At 64.5% G+C, this 22238-nt stretch overlaps 2 protein-coding genes across 3 annotated transcripts in view; one reads left to right on the top strand and one right to left on the bottom strand.

Annotated features, from left to right (window-relative positions):
* Positions 1–615, top strand: part of CTU2 (cytosolic thiouridylase subunit 2) — a 13794-nt gene extending 13179 nt beyond the window's left edge. Inside the window, exon 15 of the mRNA XM_034788143.1 lies at positions 35–615. Coding sequence (XP_034644034.1) covers positions 35–104 — 70 coding nt within the window. The 3' untranslated portion in view covers positions 105–615. The remainder of the gene's footprint in view (positions 1–34) is intronic.
* LOC117886397 (piezo-type mechanosensitive ion channel component 1-like) lies at positions 546–22238 on the bottom strand. Of its 2 annotated transcripts, XM_034788140.1 has the most exons (29): positions 22112–22238; positions 21347–21500; positions 20721–20964; positions 20037–20133; positions 19008–19176; positions 18465–18554; positions 18103–18191; positions 17289–17360; positions 15250–15347; positions 14616–14703; positions 14040–14114; positions 13308–13480; positions 13119–13231; positions 12570–12773; positions 11597–11855; positions 11012–11200; positions 9890–10289; positions 9494–9596; positions 8997–9144; positions 8596–8810; positions 8016–8174; positions 7542–7689; positions 5213–5401; positions 4577–4669; positions 3775–3947; positions 3561–3683; positions 2837–2916; positions 2301–2487; positions 546–1695 (listed from the first exon to the last, which is right to left on the bottom strand). In XM_034788140.1, exons 1-29 carry the CDS (start codon positions 22182–22184, stop codon positions 1446–1448), a joined length of 4455 nt encoding a protein of 1484 aa, XP_034644031.1. In that variant the 5' UTR covers positions 22185–22238; the 3' UTR covers positions 546–1445. The 2 variants fall into 2 exon arrangements, with proteins under 2 accessions (XP_034644031.1, XP_034644032.1); XM_034788141.1 differs by lacking the exon at positions 17289–17360.

The following is a 22238-nucleotide window of genomic DNA, read 5'->3' as shown; positions in this document are numbered from 1 at the left end:
GTGGCAGGGGGCTGAGATGATGGTTGTCTTCCAGGGCCGCGATGAAGCTGGAAATCCAGGAGTTCTTGCTGGAAGATGAAGCTGTGACTCCGGGTGAGAGCTGACAGGTGGACCATGCTCCCAACGAGCTCGACGCTTCCCTGGCTGTCAGGGGCCCCCGGAGCAGCGCGCCTGCCAGAGAGCAAATGGGGCCTGGGCCCAGCCCCGTCCAGGCTGGGCTTGAGATCACAGGGGCCCTGCTGCAGGGCAGTGGGCCTGCCTTTGTTTCCAAGGTGCTGGGCCCAGCTCTTGTTCACTGCCTGCCCCTGGGAGGCGCCTGCTACCTGCAGGGGCGGGGAGGAGAGGAGACACCTCCCAACCCCCCTTCTTTTAATGACTGTTTCTAAGAGGAATACGATATTTTGCATCCCCTGACGCACAGCTGGATTGGGGCCCTGGGCTGACTCCCCGATCTCGAGTGGGTGAGGCCAGGCTGAGTCGGGCCCTCGGACTGCGCCAGCCCCCAGTGGAGCGCCCCGCCGGGGCAAGAAGATGGAGTCAGTCAGTCACGCTAACAGGCCGTGGCTTGGCTTTTATTAGAGATCTGTATAAATAAACCATTTGAATTTAAAAAAATCTACAGTCCAGCTGGAGCGAGCCCAGCCCTCCCCCCTTGGAGTGCCTGGGGGGGGCGAACCAGTCCTGGGACGAGCAGAGCTCCCTGCACTGGGCCTTGGCTGCAGTAGCATGTCCCACGCCCTCTGCAGGCAGGGCAAGAGGAGCGGCAAGCCCAGCACCGCCGGGGGGGCTGTCAGGCTAGTGGGACCCTCTGCTTGCACCCATGGGTGCTGGCCAGTGCTGTGCTGGGGGGGAGGGGGGGGCGAGGAAGGTATTGCTCTGGAGTGTTAGTGCAGCCAGATTCAGGAGCAGGCCAAGGGGGCAACTGGGCCAGGCTTTGCCTGCAGTGGAGTTGGGAGCGACTGCGGGCGGCTGGCTTGGATTCTCCCGCTGCAGGAGGGGGAGCCCATCTCCCTCACAGGCAGGCACAGCCGCTGAATGGGCTCCAGCATGCACCCCCCTTCGCCCAGGGGTGCTAACAGCCAGGAAGCAGTAGGGCTGGAAGGCACTGAGGTGGGGCTGGGGCAGGAGCGTGTCCCCACCCCGCTGATGGGGAGGGAGCGTGACTCCTCGGGAGGGGGGTCTTCACCCAGCTGCCTTTACAGGACTCACTCGTAAAGCAGTTCAACTTCCTTTTAAAAAGCACAAGTCCAGCCTGCCCAAGATGCCCCCTCTGCACACGGGTGGCGCTGGGCACAGCTCAGACCCCCTGCCGGCCAGGGGAAGGGACTGGCGGGTCGCCTGGAGCACTCGGCCCGGCCCCCCACGCCGGGGCGCTCTGGCTGGGCTGGGTTAAGGCCTCGGTTGTGACAGTCCAGGGGGCGGAGGGGGCCCGCAGCAGCTCCCTGCTACTCCTTCTCCCGCGTCCACTTGATCATGGTCTCGGGCGAGCGGTAGAGGAAGATGAGCTTGGCGTAGAGCTCCTCCTCCAGCTCCAGCTCGCCCGTCTCGCGCACCAGGAAGATGTCCTGGCACAACTTGAGGATACGGTCCACACACGGCAGCTCCTCGAACATGATGGAGTGCGAGATCTCGCTGAAGAAGCCCCGCACGAACTTGCCGATCACCAGCACGATGGACACGTAGAGGCCCATGATCCTGCAATGGGGCGAGGGCAGCGGGGTCAGCCCTTCTCCCTGCCCCCCAGCACCGCGTTGGGGGCAGAGCCCTTCCCTGCAGCCGCTGGGCCCTGTGGTGAGAGCAGGCTCAGGCCCTGCTGCCTCCAGCCTGGTTCCAAGGGATGGGGCCGCCTGGGCCTCCCGTTGGGAAGCCGGCAAGTGACAGGAGGTCGCCCCGAGCGCACTCGTGTGCTCTTTGGGTGAGGAATGGGGGGCGTCAGGAGCAGAGGCCCCGAGCTCTGCTGCCAGCATGGCTGTTGGGACAGGCTCAGGTAGGGGAACACAGGCCAGGGCGTCCCCCCAGAAAGGCCTCCAGGCCGCAGGGAGTAATGCCCCACTGAGCCCAGGGGCTTCCCAGGGCAGTATGCCCCCCTCATACTGCAGACGGGCGCACCCTGCCCATCTCCCTCCCCCCCCGTACAACAGCTGGCATCCTTCCACTCCCTCATACCAACGAGCAGCTGGACCACCCTGGCTGATATCCCTCCCCTCCCCACACTGCAGAGCCCTGGGCTGCCCCAGGCTGGTGCCCTTCCTCCAGCATGGCCAACGGGGGCTGGTTTTGGGAGGGGCCCTGGCACTCACCCGTAGCCGGCCAGGAAGCCCAGGCTGGGCGGGCTGACCTTGTCGTTGAAGATCACCATGGGCAGGATGTTGCAGGTCTGCTGGCACTCGCTCAGCTGCACCACCCACCACTCCAGGTAGCTGTCGTTGGCGCCCACGCGCTCCCGGTGCAGCTGCACTTTCACGCCCAGGTAGCTCTCCTCCTCCTCTGTGAGAGAGGGGGGGTCAGGGCTGGGAGCTCGCCCCCCGCTCCAGCCAGGCGGGACACCTCCCCCAGCACCCACCCGGCTGGCTTCCCGGGCACTTCGCCCAGCCACCCCCCAAAGCGGCTCCTGCTGGGCCATGCCCCCGGCAACCCCATCCCACAGTTCCTCTGCCTGGCAGCACAGCAGCTGGAGAGGCAAAGGGGGCCGTTTTCCCCTCGGCTGCCCCCCTCCAAGGAACCGAGGTCCCAGCGCTGCCAGCAGCACAGAGACTGGGGACACCCATCACCCTAGAAACGGGGGGCTGAGCCCCTGCTCCCTGGCACCCCACGGCTCAGAGCCTGGCTCGCTCACCTGGCAGCAGCTGCTTGACGGGGTTGGCCTCTGGGCCGTTGGGTGCGCGGACGTACGTGGGGAAGAGATGGGGGACATTCCTGCAACACAAAGGGGGGTGAGGGGAGCCATGCCGAATGTTCCTGCTCCTCCTGGGACAGCCAGGCTCTGGGGGGGAGCTGGGCACAGGGCGATGGCTGGTGGGCTGTAGACGGCTCGCACTGCGCCATTTCCTACTCCCTGCACGGCGCAGGCTGGTTCCCTCCCAGCTGCGCTGTGGGGATGGGTCTCGGTGCAGCGCTCGGGGACGGGCCCCCAGGCCTCGCTGGACCCAGCCAGAACCTGCCTTTCATAGTATTCACCTGAGTCACCCGTGACTCCATCCCACCCTAGTCACTCCACTTGCAGCCCTGTAGCTGACTGACCTGCCCCCCATTATCCCCATCCTTCTGCTGGCCCTGTCGGGCCCAGGGCCAACCCCCCACTCCTGTTGTGCTCTCCCCAGAGCCCTGCAGGGAGAAGCTATTCCTCCCCCGAGCCCGGTGAGGTGGGGCCCCAATGGCCCCGGCACTCCATTGCACCGACACCGCTGCTGGGTGGCCGTGTGACACCCTGGGAGCCTGGCACCCCTGCCACCAGGCAGCCGATGCTTCGTCGCAGGGCGGGAGGGGTATAATTGGAGGCTTCCAGCCCCTCCTCTGCTCCCCCCGGTCTGTCCCTGGGGTGGCGCGGTGCCCGCACTCACACGGCGGTGTTCCTGGTTCCCTGCAGCAGGTCGGCGAGCTCGGTGCGGATGGGGGTGCCCGGCTGCAAGTCGGTGGTGTGCTTGTCGAAGGTGTGCTCCACGGTGCCACCCTTGCCCAGGTCCCTGCCAGGAGAGAGAGGGGAGGCAAGGTGAGCTTGGAGCAGGGCGCTGGCCCTGGGGGTGGCAGGGCCCCCCGCCCCGTCCTGGCCGGTACCTCTGGAAGGTCCAGGTGAGCCGCAGCGTGATGTCCGACAAGCCTTTCAGCAGCTCCCCCCGCATCTGCTCGCGGCTGGGGGGGCTGATGCTCCAGAGCGAGCCCGAGCTGCCCTCGATCTGCGCCCTCACGATGTCCTCGTAGCCGTATAGCGTGATGAACTGCATGGCCACCTGCCAGCACGGGAGACGTCAGGGCAGGAGTGCGGGGCAGGGCCCCCGCCCCAGAGAGCCCTGCCCCAGCCACGGCCCCCGCCCATCAGTGACACTGGGGGCGGGGAGAGACCGTCAGGGCTGGAGTGCGGGGCAGGGACCCCGCCCCAGCCACGGCCCCCACACATCACTGACCCCGGGGGTGGGGAGAGACCATCAGGGCGGGGCAGCCCCCCCCCCCCCCCAGGCGAACAGGCCCCTGGGCGCAGAGGAACAGGCCCCTGGGCTGGCGCCGTCGTTGCCTTTGCACACATTAGGGACAGGCAGGCGTGGGTGCAACTCCCGCTGGGTGCAAATGGGGCAGGCTCTGGTCGGGCAGTAGGAGCAGAGCATGGGAAGCCAGCACTGGCAGCAGCCCCGCTTGGTCCAGCCCACGCCCATGGGTACCTCCCGGCATTGCCCCTCCGTGGGAGAGGATGGGTGAGCGTGAGCACCACCAGCCCTTCCACAGCCCCCCACACTCATCCCCTCTTCCAACCTCCCCCCAGCACACCTCCTGGGAGCCAGGATCTGCCCCTCCTCCTGCACCCCTCACCCCCACACTGTGGCTCCGCCCGACCCTTCCCCCCACACCTGGGGGGGGCCCTTACCGGCTGCCTTTCAAACTTCTTGGTGAGCTCCTCGTAGTCCTGGGGTGTGAAGGGCTGGATGGACTGCTGCTGGGCGCTCATGGTGAAGAGCGGCTGCGAGGCAGCGGGGAAGGGGAGCCAGGGTGAGGCGGGGACAGCCCCAGCACTGGCACCCCCCAGGGCAGCCAGACAGCAGAACCAGCCTCCCCCGCTGCACTGCACCCGTTGGGAACCCCCGGGGCAAGGCTGAGCGGGAGGTCGGGGCAACAGGAGCTGCAGCCCCATCCGGCCGAGGGTCTCAAAGCATCCTGCGGACCCTGCGTGCCCAGAGGGAGGGAGGCAGGCACAGCCAGGGAACCCAAGAGTCCGGGCCCTTACTCGGGTTCTAGACCAGCCTGCCTGCCCCCTCTGTGGATAGGGGAGCACAGGGCGGCCAAGCCACGCGCAGGCCAGGCATCCCCAGCCAGCGGCCTTCACTCCCTATCCCCCCAAGGGGGAGTCTGAGCCCAAACCCAGAAAGGTTCCCAGCCCCCCTCCCTCTCACCACCCAGTATCTGGGCCATTGGGCAGCCAGGGCTGAACAGGGCCCCGGCACCGCCCTGGTGGTGATCAGAGCCATGGGGGTCTGGGACGCCCAGGGCCTGGCCTGGCCATTACCTCGTAGCCCCCCAGCTGGAGGGTGACGGTGACGTCAATGGGGTGGTTGACCACGCCCACCACGGAGCGCACCAGCGACATGAAGAGCAGCGGGAACCAGATGATGCAGATGAGGAAGAGGATGATAAGGCCGCCCATGCCGTACTTGACAATCTTCTTCTTCTTTTGGCCCTTGGGCTGGGGGTATTTCTGCGGGGAGGGGGTGGGCTCAGCTCGGGGCCAGTGGGGCTTCCCAGCCTGGGAAGGGACAGACCCCCTCTGGCGCCCCGGCTGTGCTAACGGCTCATCTCAAGGCCTTTCCCACCCTGGGGGAGGCCGAGGAGGAATATGGGGGAGGGACGAGGATCACGCTCAGTTAAAACCTGAGTGACTGCGGAGTGCATGGTCTCCCCACACACCCCTGTGGATACCCCTCAATCCCAGCTCCCAGCCCCCCGTTATTCTACCCTGGGCTCCTTGCAACGCAGCTCAGCTGATGCCCAAGCCCCAACCCACAGCCTCCTGTTCTGCCAGTCGACTCCGCCAAGCAGGGCCCACCCGCTGAATCAGATGTAGCCACATTCTGTGGCTGAAGAAATGCCAGGGACTGAGCTGAGATCCTCAAACTCCTTTCACTTGTCCTGGAACTCAGAAAGAGCCTGCTACACCACCCAGCCCCCCGCCTTACCCAGCTTACCCACCCTGCCCTGCCCCCTCATGTTCTCCACCCCACCCTCTCCCTATTACCCTTTCAGCTTCAAGTCCCCAGGCCTGGGCATAAGAACGGCCAGACTGGGTCAGACCAAAGGTCCATCTAGCCCAGTATCCTGTCTTCCAACAGTGGCCAGTGCCAGCTGTTTCAGAGGGAATGAACAGAACAGGGCAATTTATCAAGTGATCCCCTGTCGTCCACTCCCAGCTTCTGGCAAATAGACGCCCCAGGACACCCAGAGCGTGGGATCTCTGACCGTCTTGGCTAATAGCCATCGATGGACCTATCCTACATAAGCTTATCTAGTTCTTTTTTTTTTTATGCCCTGTTATAGTCTTGGCCTTCACAACATCCCCTGGCAAGGAGTTCCACAGGTTACCTGTGCATTGGGTGAAGAAATACGTTCTTTTGTTTGTTTTAAACCTGCTGCCTATTAATTTCGTTGGGTGACCCCTGGTACTTGTGTTATGTAAAGGGGTAAATAACACGTCCTGATTTACTGTCTCCGCACCAGTCATGAATGTATAGACCTGTCATCCCCCCCAGTCGTCTCTTTTCCAAGATGAACAGCCCCAGTCTTTTTAATCTCTCCTCACATGGAAGCTGCTCCAGACCCCTCCTCATTTTCGTTGCCCTTCTCTGTACCTTTTCCAGTCCTGACATAGCTGGTTTGTCTGCCGCTGCACACTGAGCGGATGTGTTCAGAGAACTAGCCACAGTGACGCCAAGATCTCTTTCTGAAGCGGTAACAGCTCATTTATGTACCGTTAGGATTATTTTTCCAGGGTGCATGGCTTGGTCCGTAACATGCGGTGACACGGTCCCAGTCAATACGGGGAGAGTTGAAAACCCCCAGGATCACTGGGTTTTCTGTTTTCGTAGCCTCTCAAATCTCCCTGCGCATGTCACCATCCCCATCGCCATCCTGGCCAGGTGGTCGGCAGTACCTTCCCGTGGCTCTGCTCTGAGCATGCCGGCCTGGAATTCCTCGCCTCGGAGATCCTAAGGGACTCTTTGATTCATTTAAGATTTTTACCATATTGACTCTGTTTTCCCACACAGCGCCCCTCCCCCACTAGGGCGATCTACTCTGTCATTCAGCTATTATTGCGCCCCATTGATTATCACCGTTCCACCAGGTGTCCGGCCTTCCTATTCGATCAATAGCCTCATTTCACGCCGGCCGTTCTAGATCACCCTGCTTAGTATTTAGCCTGCCTGGATTTGTAGAGAAGCACTTGTACGTTGTGTCACTAGTCAGCTGCTTGCCTTCCTGTCTTAGATTTCAATGAGACTCTTGGACGTTTGACTGTTCCTCACTAGCTCCTCCCTGGTCGTTACCCGCTTCCTTCCTGTCCTATTTCCCAGGATACAGAGTTCCCCCTTCAATGATTTCACCCCTATGGGATGTGTCTGCCTGAACCGTGTGCTCCTCCACACCTGTCGGCTTAGGTTAGAAAATCCTCTCCGACCTTTGTAGCTAGACAGGCCAGCAGTCTGGCTCCACTTGGGTTTAGGAGGAGCCCATCCTTCCTGCCTAGGTTCCTCCTTTCCCAAAAGGCGGGTGGTGCCAGTTCTCTGTTTCCAGCACGGCATGGCGCAGGGTGGTGAGAAGGCAGCAGGGACGGGGAGCCCTACCTTCTCAGTCTCCCGGCTGCACTTGATGATGAAGATGTTGGCGTAGATGTCCTCCACGCACATCCAGTTGGAGAGGGACAGGGTGGTGTCGGTCCAGACCCAGTCCATCACGGCACGCAGCTCCACCAGGAAGGGCACCAGGCGAAACCTGCCGTGGGCGAGGGGAAAGTGAGTGGTCATTGGCTGCACCCTGGGGGGAACCAGCTGCCCTCTGTCCACCCTGGGTGCCTCTCCCCAGGATCTCCTGCTCACGGGCAGCCCTGGGGTCCTGGCCACATGCCAAGCTGGGCCATCCCATTCTACCTCCCCCAGGGTCCTGGGAAGCACCCCTTGGATACAGGATCCTTCTTCACTCCTATCCCTGGCGTTGGTGCTCTACAGTCTCTGCACACGCTCCTAGGGAACGAGGCTCAGAGGCAGGAGGGCTGGGGTGGAGCCCACCCCCGCTGAGATCAAAGGGCAGGTCCCCATTACCCTTGGAAGAGGAAGAGGTTGAGGTGGTTGTATTTCTTGGTCAGGAAGTTGCCCAGGATGCGAGTCGGGTAGCCGCAGCGGATCTGATAGGCCGACAGAGCGAAATAGATGCACTTCACGAAGTACCACAGCTGGGCTACTGTGTTCAGGCTGAACATCCTGTAGGGGCAGAGCCGGAGGGAGAGACGTCAGTGAGACGAGGAGGCCGGCAGGTGTCAGGGCAATTTGTGCATCACGACGGTTCTCAGCTCCCGCCTGGCCGGGCCAGACCCCGCGCAGCCTGCGCATTAAGGGGCTGTGTAATGAATAATTCGCACTGAGCGCGTACGTCCTGTCTGCAGACGCTGACCCATCTAGCGACACTCCCCCAGGGAATGACCTGCCCAAAGAAACCAAAGGCAAGATGGGAATAGAACCCAGGCTTCCTGACTCCCTAGAACCTGCACTTTGACCACAGGGCCACGCTCCCCTCTGGAACTGTGAGGGTCTGGGCTGGGATACTCCGGGAGCAGAGCGCTGTGCAGTGCCCTCGTCTTCCGGACCGAACGATGGCTGCCCCACCTCCCCGAGGCCGCACTACCTTTCGGTGACCGCTGGCAGGATGAAGAACATCCAGAGGTGGATGCCGAAGACCAGGATGACCTGGAAGATGAGCTTGCCCAGCACGGTCTTGCGGAGGTAGAGGGCTCGGTCGATGACCATGGTGGAGAACTGGATGAGCAGCATGACCAGGAAGGCCTCTGGCACCTGGTCGTCCGACAGCGAGGAGGTGATGTCGGCAGCAGCCGAGTGTTTCTGGGGGAAGCCAGGGAGATGGGCCATTACAGGGCAGAATGCTTAGCCGTGGGCCCGGCTGGGGAGCCCGGGCTCCAGCCCCGCAGGGAGGCTGGAGCAGGTTAGCGAGGCGGGTGTCTGGCCTGGAGCAGTGGGCGCTGCAGGTCCCCGGGGGCGTGGCCAGCCCAGCCCTGGGGCCCGGCTTACCCCAAAGGCCCAGAAGCCGAAGATGATGATGATGAAGTCGACCACGTCTGCCAGGAACATGAGGGCGTAGACATCAGTAGCAGCCTGATACTTGGTGTGCAGGATGGCGCAGAAGAAGCCCCTCAGTGGCTGGTACATGTTCTGTGCCCTGAAAGTAGGCGAGGAACTCAGACCGGTTGGGCTGCTCAGCCAGGGCCCCCCCCCCGGGTTTCCCCCCCAGGCAGCTGAGGGGCAGGGCCCCACCCCCCGGGTCCCCCCCAGGCAGCTGAGGGGCAGGGCCCCACCCCCTGGGTCCCGCCAGGCAGCCAGGGGCCCGCCAGCAGCCATCAAGCAAATCAAATGTTTGGTTCATAGAAGTGGACATCTCTTCCCCTCCCACACCTGACAAATCGAGGGGATGGGGGGTGGCAGGGACAGTGGGCGGGGGGGGAGTCAGGGTGTGCGGTGGTGGCGGGCTCAGAGGCTGTCCCTCCAGGCTGAGGGTTGGGGTCACTTACACAGCTAGAAGGAAGAGCTTGACTCTGAGCCCAGCAGCCTTCAGCTTCTCCCGGGCTGGGCTCTGCTTCTTCTCTTCCTTCTCCTTCTCCTCCTCCTCCTCCTCTGCCGTTCAGAAATCAAGGGTTAGCCCCCAGCATGCCCGGCCCTGCTGGGCTGAGGGCAGCGAGCACGTGGGCTTCTGCCTCTTGGATGGGTGGGGCGGGAGAGCACCCTGCTCTGCACGGCCCCAGAGTGGCACAGACGGGCACCCCCCAGCCCGCTCTGGCAGCGGGTCCCCACAGTGCCAGGGTTTCTAAGGGAGATCCCAGCAGAATGGCCCAGCGACCCTGCCAGGGTCCTTAGCGCCCCCCAGTAGGGAATGTGCTCGCACCCCCAGGCCCTCCCCGCCCATGTACCTGCCACTGTTGCTACTGCCTTCCACTTCTTGGTCCACCTCCTCTTCTCCTTCTTCTTCTTCCGGAAGCGCAGATGGCTCCCCTTCTCCCCCTCCCCGGCCCCCTTCTCCTGCAGCTCCAGTCCTGCTGCCACCACCTCTGCCTCTGCCCCATTCGCTGCTGGGGGCTCCGCACCGTCCCCCCTGTCCAGCACGGGTGGCGGCTCCACTGCCGGCTCTGCTGCCTCGCGCTTCTCCTCCTCCACCGGTTCGGCCTCGCGCTTCTCTTCCTCCGTCGGCTCTGCTGCCTTGCGCTTCTCCTCCTCCGCCCGCTCGGCCTCGCGCTTCTCCTCCTCCGCCCGCTCGGCCTCGCGCTTCCACTTGGCGAAGGCATCCTCCTTGTGATCCCACAGGCCGTAACACTGCAGGGAAGGGGGCAGCCAGGGTCAGTGCCAGCCGGCTGGGGATGGGGGACTGGGGGTCGGGATCAGGGCACTGCGGTGCCAGGCCTGAAGCTTGGCATGGCATGTCCGGCTGTGCTATCCCTTCCCAGGATTCGGAAGCTGAGCCCTCTCCAGTGAAACAAGACCCCCGCGACCCCTGTGTGTTGTCAGAGGCCGGGCACCAGGATGTACACCTTCCCCAGCTAGCACTGTGCCCCCACATGCCCCCATCACACTGCAGAGCCTGACCCTCCCGCTTCCTTCCCAAATCTCTTAAGGTACCACCGCTGGCACCTATTGAAACCTGGGGGGTGACACCCCCCTCCGAGCGACTGTCTCCAGCGCCCTGACCTCAAGCAGACGTGCTGGACTGGTTACACTGGCCTCACTGCTCGAAGATGGCCAGAACCATGAGCGACTGATTTCTCTGCCGGGGAGCCACTCAGAGGCTATCTGTGCCCCCACCTGGACCTACACCCCCAGGGGTGTACCCCTAGCTTTGGGAAAGGCTGCCACCCCAAATTCCAGCACCCCACCTCTGCTACCATGCTTCCTGGAGCTTGATGGACCCAGTGCTAGGGCCATGTCCCTGCCTGGGACAGTGAGTCTCAAGGCCTGGCTCCCAAGAGCTCAGGCAAGTGGCCCCACGGCAGCTCAGCCACAAGCCGTACGCACCGGCCGCAACGTCCCCCAGCTCTTACCAGCAGGAGAGAGCGGTGGAAGAACAGAGCCATGAGCTGCACAAGGTCAAACTTGAGGTAGCGGTCGGTCTTCTCCAGGCCCAGGATGCGCGGCGGGAAGAAGGGCTTGGCATCGTTCCGCACCAGTGAGGAGTAGCTGTTCCAGGGGAAGAACCCGAACTGGAAGAGGTATTTCACCACCACCATCACCTGCGGAGGGGAGAGGGGATCAGTCCCCACGCGCAGCCCCAGAGCTCAGCCTCACCCCACCACGCAGCCAGGCAGGACCCAGGGCTCCGCCCCAGCCAGGGCCGGCTCCGGGGTTTTGGCCGCCCCAAGCAGCCAAAAAAAAAAAAAATAAATAAAGCCGCGATCGCGATCTGCGGCGGCAATTCGGAGGGAGGTCCTTCGCTCCGAGCGGGAGTGGGGACCGTCCGCCGAATAGCTGGACGTGCCGCCCCTCTCCGGAGCGGCCGCCCCAAGCGCCTGCTTGCCAGGCAGGTGCCTGGAGCTGGCCCTGGCCCTAGCCCGCCGGGGGGCAGAGTGAAGGCTGGCTTCCCTGCCGGCACATGGCAGCCCAGGAGCCAGCCTGCAGCGGGCACCCACCTCGGTGAAGACGATGGCCGTCATCCAGAAGCGCTTGCTGGGCCGCGGGATGGAGAGCATGGCCCACAGGAAGACCAGGATGGGCAGGCAGAGGGAGATGACGGAAGCCGACACCATGTTGTTGAGGATGATGATGAAGTAGCAGAGCAGCTCGGAATGGGCAGCCACGAAGTGGTACAGGGCCAGCAGCAGCTTGAGGAAGCGGTTCTGGGCCCGGTAGAACTGCTCCGACTCCTCCAACTCCTGGAAGTACTTCTGCCTGGGAAGCACAGAGCCAGACGTGGGCTGATCCTCCTGCATGCGGATCCGGGGATACGCCTGGTGCGCCCCAGGGTCGCCCTCTGGTGGCTGAGCCCAGCGACTGGCTAAGGGACCTGCTCTGTTACCAGCTAAGGGGAACCCTCTCCAATGGCAGAGGCCTGTGTTTGGGGTGCTGCGCTCCCCGGTTTGTGTCCTGCCCCCCTAGAGCAAGTGCCATTTACACAGGAGCTGGGACTTCTTCGTGTACAGGCCTGCTCTGCCTGCCGAGAGAAAAGACAGGCTGGGAGCCTAGCAACGCCTTCCCCAGGGATCCCCCCCAGTCCCCAGCGCCGGCCGCCCTTTCACTGCCCGTCGTTTGGCTCAGGCAAGCTGCACGGGACTCCAGGAGCCCAGAGTAGTCCAACGGCTCCCCTTCTCCCGGGGCTGGCTGAGTTCCTGGGAGATCAATGCACAGACCGAACTGGGTCTCTCACCTCCGTGTGCAGAACACCGCGCCCCAGGGATACTGCCCGGAGCTTCCGGCCATGGGGGATGGCGGAGCAGCCATGGAGCAGCGACGCAGACACACATCTGCCACTAGAGACCACCCTGCACACTGTGAAACTAACGAGCACATCCCGGGGTGAGCAGGTGCCTGCTGCAGGCTTCGGAGCCTAGGTCCTTCCTACAATGCTTTGCACAGACCCGGCTCTCACTCTGAGCCTTCCACTACCTGTTGGAGAGCAGCTCGCTGGCCGTTCGGGTCCGGTGCTTGGGATACACCAGGAGCTCCTGAGACCCCTGGATCCGCTCCACCTCCTCCTGGGAGCTCAGGGCCGTTATCTGCTCCTCACTGTGGTAGCCGGTTGTCAGGGGGGAGATGGTGTCGTCGGTGCCCTCAGCCCCACTGCTGAGAAGGTCGCCTCCTTCGCACCCACTGGGAGGGCAACGAGCACAGGGTCAGGCTCTCTCTGAGCAGCCAGGGCTTGCATCGGGGGAAGCACCACAGCCCCCGGCCTGGGCGATGCTGGGCTTCGGAGGTGGGCATGGCAGGGTTGGCGTGGCTGGGGGAGAGCCATAGTGCTGCCCCCGGTGGTCATGCAGCAGCAGCACAGGTGGCAGGAGGGGAGGAGCAGCAGACCTGGCTGCCATGGGGGAGGGATCACCTGGGGGGCAGAGAAGTGGCAGGAGAGGGCAGCAGGCTGCAGAGAAGGAAACAGAGTAACCCGGCTCCAGGCCGAGCTGCCCCTGCCCGGGCCCCTTAGGCCGTCTATGCACCTGCCTTGAAGCCATGCTGTTGTGAGAGTCCACGGCGGCGGCCGCCTGCAGGCCTGTCTCGTCGCCCGGCGCCGGCTGGTACAGGTCGTCCAGGACCCCGCTGTGCACCTCGTCGCCCTGCCAGGGGAACAGCAGCGTCACCCAGCGCCCCTCGGCCTGGCGCCTGCAGTGCTCCTCCCCCGCCCACACCTACCTGGCACAGCTTCTGGGTGAGGACGTATCTCTCCACCCACAGGACGGTGGACATGTCCCTGTGCTCCTTGGTGAAGGCGTGGAGCCACTGGGTGAGCCCGTCCACCGTGGCCTGGCACAGCACCCACAGGAAACGCACCATGTTCAGCGCCCGCTGCACCATGTTGCTTCTCTCTGCAGGGACGGGGAGGGGAAGCTGCTTTCTGGAACCGCGGCACCCAGCTTGGGGAGGGGCCCCCGGCCACCCGGAGGTCAGGGAGGGCCCCGGCTGGTCTCCCCCACGGCTCACTCAGCATCTGGCTGCTTTCACAAGGGCCCGGCAGCACCGGAGGCGAGGTGGACCCCAGGCGCCTGGCTGAGCCCCCCACTCCCAGCCCAGAGCGGGGCTGGAGGCACACACAGCCCTGGCCTTACCACGCTGTGCTTAGGGTGAGTGGTGCCTCCTGCCTGGCACAGAGCAGGGTCCAGTCTGGCAGCCCTCCCACCCCTTGTCAATCCCCTTGGGGCATGGCTGTGCTGCCCTGCTGGCTGTGGGCACGTTCCCTCCCCGGGCCCTGGGGGGAGCAGGGCAGGTCGTCCCCATGGGGCGCTCTCTGGCAGATCCCATTCTGGGTGTGCGTGGGGAGGGAGTGGGGCCTGGCACGGGGGGGGAGGCAGTCAGGGCTATGGGGTGCCCATGCCATAGGGGACGTGAACCCACAGCTCTCCCCATCTTCCAGAGCTTCCCACCCACCTGTGTCCTCCTCCTCTTGGTCCTCAGGCTCTTCAGGCGTATCGGCCTCACAGACGTCTCCATCTCCGCCGTCCCCTGCAAGGCAGGGCGGGTTACGCCCCTGAAACCAGCCTGACACCCCCAGACGGTCATGCTCAGCCTCCATGGGGCTCGCCGTCATCACCCCCTCGGGCTGGCCCACGACAAGGCTCCTCTGGGGCCTGTGGGCAATGGGAGGGGAGCAGGGCCCCCTCCAGCAAGGATTACCACATACCTCGTGGGGAGGGGAATGGGGCCCCAGAGAGGAGGGGGAAGGACAGGGAGGGAAATGGAGCCATTGGGGTCAGGAGTGAGGCGGTAACAACCCCTCAACACAAGGGGAAGGACACCCCTTCTCCACGTGGGGCCGGGATGCTGCTGGCCTCCCCAGGTGTGACGCCCCCTCCGTCACACTCCCCTCCAAGGGACAGGACATGCCCAGCCAGGGCTCCTCCCAGCTTGGGAAGGGACACACTGCGAGCCCAGAGGGCTCCCTGCCCCCATCTATCCCAGCCAGGGCGAGCCGGGCAAGGGGCAAGGAGGGCAAGCCAGTCCCACCTGCTGGCGACTCAGCGTCCTCCCGGTCCTGCCGCTGCCGCTCCTTCAGTGCAGACTTGGTATTGGTCACCCAGGCCTGATACGCCAGCTGGAGCCGAGAGACAAGGTGCAGAGCTCAGTGTCCCGCAGCCGCCAGCCCCACCGCAGGCATGGCCTGCCCAGGACCAACCTGCCCGCTGCCCCTCCTTGTGAGCAGAGGGCAGGCGGGCAGCTGGGGGGGCGGTTCCTGCCCAGACACGAGCTTCCCAGAGGTTTGTGCCAAAATATCATCCATAAACTACCCAGGGTGTCTGCAAACCCGCCCTGCACTGGAGTCTGGTCCTGTCTATCCCCGGGGACGGCACTGCCACGCTGACCTGGGGGCCCCATCACTGCAGCCTGGCCGAGGAGGGGGAAAGAGGATGCGGGGTGGAGACGGACAGGCACGGGGGGGGAGAGCTGGGGGCATGGGGGATGGGGCTGGACAGAGGAGAGACAGATGGATAAGGACAGGGATAGGTGGACAGAATGCGGATGGACGGACGGACAGATGAGCAGAGTGGACAGACGGACGGACACCCAGTTTGTCCAGCCATGACCACGGCTAGCAGGTAGCTGCCCGGCTCCAGCAGGGCCGGCTGGGGGCTGCCCTTACCTGGAACGCACTCTGCTTGGCTGGCTTCTGCTCCTCCAAGCTGGCCTCCTCCTCCTCACTGTCCGACTCAAAGAGGAAATACTCACCCGAGTGCAGCACTGTGGGGAGCCAGGGAGGGGGAGACAACACACAACAGCCGGTGTCATGGAGGGTCCTGCAGAGGACGCAGCCCGGGAGGGAAGGTCCCTGTCCCCACCCCCCCAACTCCTGCGGGGAGGGGAGGGGAGGGAAATGGTGCTCAGACTAGGCCCCACAGCACTGATGGCTCTGTGGGGCTTTGACCAGCTCAGCCCAGGATAAGGTGACGTCAGGCTTATGACTGTGGGGGCAGAGCCCACCTGGAGGCGGTCCTGAGCGCGGCGTATCTCAGGGCACCATCAGTGCAACCCAGCGAGCAGCCGCTTACCCCAATCACGGTGCTCCTCCCGGCGGGCTCCCCACGGACTCCACTCTCGCTGCACGTGACCCGAGCCTGTCCGCGGGGCCCTGCCTGCGCCCTAGATGTCCTCGCACCCTCACCCGAGGGCCCAAAGGTAGCCCGATGCCCCAGGTCCTTCCCCGGGACCCCAGAGGAGCAGTGGGGAAAGCGGGCAGGGCGTGGAAGCCACTTGGAGAACCCAGCTCGAGGAACCACTCCTGCTGCAGGGTCAGGAACGGTTCTCTCTGGGCGGCTGCCCGGCCAGCTCCCGCTCCTGACGGCTCCCAAGCGTGGAGGTGGGCAGGAATTCACCAGCAGCCAAAATGGGACTCCGACCCGGACGCCTCTTCCAACGAGCAGCGTCTTGGAGGGGGGTAGCACGAGCTCTGCGGGGCTGCCTTGCCTTTGAGCAACGGGGACGTTCTTCAGGCAGGCCCCAGAGGCTGCCTCAGCTCCAGTGGAACGAGCGCGACCATGGTGCGGTGGGTCGAACGTGGCTAGCTCCTACCACGCCTTCACCCTGGGAGAGCCGCTGGTCTCTATCAGGCCACGGGCAGCGTGGGGGTGTCCTGGAATTATTCTGTTCTGCTGGCGTGACTCGCCAAGCTCCCTGTGAGGGCTCTTCCTGCTAGGGTGGGAGCTGAGCCCTGCTCTGCCCAGCACAGGAGGAGGAAGAGGACTTTACTTCCTCCAAGGGAGGGCCCCTTCTATCAGGCCCCAGTGGAGGAGAGGAGGACGATACAAGGGACACCTCCCTTACCGGGGGTCAGAAGGAACCGAGGGCCGGTTGGGTCGGCTCCGCGCCCTTTATGCCCTTGGGCAGAGGGTTGGGGGAGGACAGCTAGGGCATGGGCACAGGCCCCGTACACACTGATGGCCAAAGAATCCGATCTCACGCACCCGCGCACCGAGAGTGGAGTCCCTGAAGAGCCACCAAGCGCTCTGCCGGATGAGCATTAAAACAGCTGCATCCCAATCAGCCACCAAGCAGCCCCGGAGCCTGCGGCTAGCGCCCTGGGGCGCAGCGCTCACGGAGCACGCTGGCACCTCTACGGCCAGGCACTCGGGGATTGGCAGAGGCCATGTGCCAGCTTGCACCAGTGACTTCCGCAGGAGGAACCGGTGCGCACGAGAGCTGAATGGCGCAGGGCCCCAGGCGAGTGCTCCGGGGCAGCCGTGCTGCACACAGATTAGCTGCACGGTTCACTCACGGAACCCAGCCCCGCCTAGGTTTAAGCCTGAAGCCTGGTTCCAAGGACCCTCTGCTCGGGGGGCGAGATTGTCTACAAAGGGGCTCCAATGGGCACCTAGGATCTGTTCCCAAGCCCCTCACCGATTAGTACCGACAAGCACAGAAACACCAGATTAGCACCCCAGGGTGTGGGTGGGAAGCAGAGGCGGGAGGAGCCGGGCTCGGGGCCACGCAGGGCAGGACAAACTGCCAGCACCGGCACCAGCCGCGAGGAAGGCACCATTGGAGCTGCAGAGGGGATGGGCAAGCCGGCAGATCGGCCCTGCCCCTGCTACAGCCCCTCGCAGGCGTTAGTGACCCCCTGTCAGAAAGGTTAGAGCTGAGGGCAGTTGCCCGTGTTAGTGCTCCATGCTGGGGCGGGGGCAGTACCTGCGGCATGGTCTAACCAGGGCCGCCACCAATTCTTCCTCTGCCGGGAAGGGTCCTTCTCGCCACTCGGCTCTGCGGAACGGGCACATCAGAGGGTGAGCACCACGTCGGCCTGGGCAGGACGCCTGTCGGCCGCACCAGCTTGCACCCTGCCCCATGGCAGTCAAGACCACGGCACAGATCTCGGAATTGGGCAGGGCACAGCAGAGGAGGTGACGGGCCATGCCCAACACGCTGGGTGGAAATGAACACGCCCGGTGTGCCCGACCCAGCCTCTGCGGCTGCTTGGGGGGAAGTGGGGCAGGGAGGGAGGACCTCTAGCTTGGTCGCACTCTTCACAGCACAGAGTCGTGGCCCCAGCAGCGCCCAGGCCGGCAAAGGAACTAGCGCTGCTGTGGGGTCATGAATCCTGGGGTGGCACCATTTGAGGACAAACCACCTCGCTGCACTGCTAAGGGAGGGTCTGCGGGAGAACGGGCATGGATGTGGGGCTTCCTGGGGCAGGGGAATGACAGACACACGTGGGAGGGAGGGACAGACAGATGTTTCTGCTCAGCGTGGGGGGTTATGGGCCACCTGACTCTCCAGGACACCGAGTGTGGGCCATGCAGCCCCACCCTGTGCACCCCAGGTCCCCAAAAGCCACTGCCAGTTCTCTCCAGCCCGTCCTACCCAGCCAGGCTCCCATTGGGATACCAGCCCGGTAAAGGGCACTGGGTGCACAGGACTCCCTGGGGGGTGGCAGCAGGAGCTAGCGCTGGGCTCGAGATGCTGCCGCTCCTTTGGTGCCCCAGGCCGGCCCTGCCACTCTCACCTGGCTGGTCCTCGTCCGGGGCCTCGGCGGAGTCGCTGCGGCGCTGCCCCAGGTGGTATTTCTCCTGCTTCGCCCGGATCCTCTCCATCCTGCAGCCACAAACACAGAGCAGCTGCGGGCGCTGGCGCTGTCTGTCCCCCCGCTCCGGCCGTCTGTCTGATCACAGCCAGCACGCAGGGGCCCCAGCCACAGGTGCAGGAGACCTTCTCCTTGCCCAATTCTTCCCCTACCCCCAGCTGGGGGGGTCCATCTCCCCCCCACGGAGCCAGGCGGCCAGCCTCCGCTCCCCAGGCTCCCGTTTGCAGAGGGGCTGTGGGCAGCGAGAACCCCCGGCCCGGGGCCCGCCCTCTCGGCTGACTCACTGTCGCTTGAGCTGGGCCAGGGACTTCTCCTCGGCGTGCCGGTGGGAACTCATGCTCTTCAGGGTTCTGGCCTCGTACAGCGCGAATCCTCTGCGGAGACAGCACGGGGCAGTGAGCCGGGGCACCCCCCGCACGCTGCCCCCTGCCCAGGCGCTGCAACGAGACAACCTCCGCCCCCGGGGCACCGCGCCCAGAGCTCAAGGCACAAGGGATCCAGGAGCAGAGTACTGGCACCTCCAACTTCCCCTGGGCCCCAGGCTCTCCAGCCCCTGCTGGCCTCTGGGCGGGGCCCCACAGGAACTAGGGCTTCCAGTCCCTGGCGCTCCATGGGAACGGGGGAAATGCGGCCTTCAGCCTCTGCCGGGGGCACAAGCAGGGAATGCCACCTCCATGCCAGTCCGGTTCTCAGCACAGGCTGGGCCGGTGGCAGAAGCGCTGGGGATCGCACCTCACAGGGAGATCCTCCCCCCCCGCCCGCCCCTGCTGTGAGGAGGCTCCCAGCCTGCCCCACCAGCATGCATCCCCTGGCCGTGCCGCCCCCACCTGGAGGCCTGCAAGGCCGAGGCCTGGAGCTCCATCATGACGTGCAGAAAATAGTAACTGAGGAAGACTCTGCGCTGAAGGAGGAGGAAGAAGAAGCAGATGCTGTCCCAGATGATGCCAGCCTCCTCCACGGGCAGCGAGCAGTCCTGGTCCTTGCCCATCTCCTTGGCTGGCAAAGCAGAGAGACAGGACCGTTCAGGGCGTGAGGTGGAGCTCGGCGACCGCAAGGCAAACAGCAGCGCGAGGCTGGGTCGGACTCCGTCCCCGGCACCAGGGCTATGTCTACACAGCACACTAACCCAGGTCCTGACTCGGGTTTGAGCCCACACCCCTCTTCTGTCCACACACAGATCTGTCTGACTCAGGTCACAAGCACTCAGGAACCAGGTCCTCGCACCCAGCTGGGGGGAGCGTCACAGCCTGAGTCCCGTTGTGACTCGGGGCCATGCCCCGTCGCTGTGCAGTGTGGACATAACTCAAGCCGCGGACCTGGCTCAGAAGGGCTGCACAGCGCAGTATGGATGTGCTAGCACGGCTGAGAGACCCAGGTTCAGCACCTGTAAGCCCAGTGCAGTGTGGACACTCCAGGGTGGGCTTGAAAACCCCCAGTCTACAATGCAGTGTAGACACATCCTTGGAGACCCTGGGCCTCGACCCCCACACTGCAGGCATGAAGATCTCCGGGACTCAGCCCCCACCTTCCGGACACTGGGAGACCTCAGGCTCCCCTCCCACAGTGCTGGGCCTCGCACTTCCAACCCCACAACACCCTGAGCCTTGGCCCCTCCCAGCCTCTTGACACTGGGGGACCCCAGGCCTCAGTGGGCCAGCCCCTCACTGCCAGCCCCCCGATACTGGGATAGGCCCATGGTCCAAGCCCCTGGCATACAGCAGGGGGTGTGAGAGAGCAGGGGGGCTAGTAGGAGGTTCTGCTCCCCCCCAGAGATCCTGGCCATGCCCGGGGTGCCCGCGCTGACCCTGCCAGCACAGCCTGCCTGCCGGCGCTCTGCCCAGCGGCCCGAGACTCACGGTCATAGTAGCCCTTGACGGTGCAGACCAGGCTGAAGAGTTGGATCACCCAGCAGAAGTTGCTCTGCATCTGCTGCACGAAGACGCAGGAGAGGAGCTGCCGGGACAGAGTGGGGGAGGGGGTCAGCCCCCCCTCGCTGTGCCAACCACTTGGAGCCAGGGCTCCAAAGGGCCCTGGGACCATTCCCCTCCCCCCACGCTGCCCGCTCGGGCCCCTGCCACTCTGCTCCACATTCCCCTGTGTCTGAAGGAAACGCCTGCCCAGCCCTGCCCCGCCAGGGCTTCCCAAAGCACAGGCAGAAGGACCCTACGGAGGAGCGGGCTCCCACAGGGGCACGTGAACCCTGCCCAACCCATCCGGCCCCAGGGCCACACGGGGCTCTGAATTGTGCACGGACAAGGAAGGCAGAGCCCCCCTCGCCCACCCAGCCCTGGGGGATGTCTTCACGGGGCCAGGGGAGCAGGCAATGGGCAGATAACCAAGGAGGAAAGGGGCCAGGGCAAGACACAGAGTGGAACTGGGGCTGGCCCCAAAGAGGGTGCATGGGGGGTGCTAAGAGGGTGCTCCCTTGGGCTCTGGCAAACCCAGCAGTGCCCCTGCCCCCCGGGCCCTGCCAGGGCTCTCCCAGCCATGCCGTGCCTGGTGCCCATTCCCAGGGGGCGTCGGCGGGGGCAGGTGCTCACCGACAGCATGTTCTTGGAGATGATGACGGTGACATTGTAGAGGATGAGGCAGTCCCAGAGCACCAGCCGGGCCTTGGCTGGCTTGCGCAGCATGGCCGTGCCGAAGAGCAGCAGGTAGAAACAGGCCAGCAGGTAGCCCAGGCCGAAGATGCTGATGCGGGTGGCACCGGTGATGAAGACCACGACCAGGACGAACCAGAAGAGGTAACGGAACACCACCACCTTCAGCATGTCCAGGTACGACCTGCAGCCAGGGCAGCCGGCTCATAGCAGCGCTGGCAGCCCTGGAGCCGCGGGGCAAGGGCGGCCCTCCCACCCTATCCCTGTGGCACAGCGGGCAGTTCAGTCCTGGGCCGCTGGGGGTCTGGGTGGCAGGACACCCCTTCTCCAAGGAGCAGAGCGAGATGCCCCACAGGCCGCCAGATGGTCTCCATGCCTCATCCCCTCCCTGTGGCCCTCTACCGTCAGAGCAATGTCCTGCTCCCCTGAGCCAGGGCCCCCCAGCCCCCCTGCCCAGTGCTTTCGAGGGAGCAGGCCCTGCGCCCTCTGGGTGCTTCGGCATAGCCCCACGTGAGCCGGGAGTTGCCCAGGCCAGGCCCCGCTACCTGCGCTTGCCCATCCCCTACCTGCAGTTGATGAAGTTGGGCACCGGGTTGGGTCTGCCCCTGGCCAGCTCCAGCTGGTCCGTGTTCTCCCCGGCCGCCCTCAGCCACTCCTCCGTCCGCTCGGCTTCAAAGACCTGCCACTGCTGGGAAGCACAGAGCAGCAGCAGGAAGTCACCTGCAGGGAGAAGAGAGTCAAAGGGACCCCACCATGCCACCACCATGGGCACCTTGGAGAATGAGCTGGATGGACCCCAGCCAGGCCCCTCCTCCAAGGGGGCAGACCCCAGCTGGGTCCCTCCTTCTCCCACCAAAGGGGTGGACCCCAGCCAGGCCCCCCCTCCAAGGGGGCAGACCCCCAGCTGGGCCCCTCCCCTCACCTGGGAGGCACATCTGGTTCTCACCTCCATGGAAGCTGCTCCCCATGACATGCCCAGAGGTGCAAAGCGCATGGTGAATACCCAGCTGGCCGGGTCATGGGGCCAGTGGGCAAGGCTGGCAGACAAGTTCCTCTGGCTAGCAGGGAGGATATGCAGGGGGAGAGTCAGGCCTGTGGGATTCCCCTGGGGAAGGACACTGGCAACCAAGACTCTGCTCCCAAGGCCTGGAACGAGGCATTTCCCAGGGGGGGGAACATGCGCTGCCCAGGAGCCAGTGCACTGCTTTGTGGCTGGTTGCTGCTGGGAGGGTGGGTGGACAGACACCCGGGAAGGAGGAGGCACCAGTCCCATGAGGAGCAGTGGTGCCACGTGGGCCGGGGGCATGCCCAGGGCGAGGACGGGTACTCACTGATGAGGTTGGTGGAGTTGGGCGCCATGTAGAAGTCGGGCAGATACATCCATTTGATGAGAGCCGAGTTCATGGGGATGGAGTGGCTCCACCTCCAGGGATAGTCTGCCAAGGAGAGGAGAGGTCA

Source organism: Trachemys scripta, chromosome 13 (genome assembly GCF_013100865.1).
Source record: "Trachemys scripta elegans isolate TJP31775 chromosome 13, CAS_Tse_1.0, whole genome shotgun sequence".
Lineage (NCBI taxonomy): Eukaryota > Metazoa > Chordata > Testudines > Emydidae > Trachemys > Trachemys scripta.
This window is presented reverse-complemented; position numbering and strand designations above follow the sequence as displayed.

Excerpts from the sequence above, each read along its gene's own strand:
- LOC117886397 (XM_034788140.1), bottom strand. The coding sequence starts at position 22,184 with ATGAACTCGGCTCTCATCAAATGGATGTATCTGCCCGACTTCTACATG. Across the intron at positions 15,348-17,288 it reads CTGGTTAGACCATGCCGCAG|TGCTGCACTCGGGTGAGTAT; the intron begins GTACTGCCCCCG and ends GGCTCCCCACAG. Across the intron at positions 14,704-15,249 it reads CCAAGCAGAGTGCGTTCCAG|CTGGCGTATCAGGCCTGGGT; the intron begins GTAAGGGCAGCC and ends TCTCGGCTCCAG.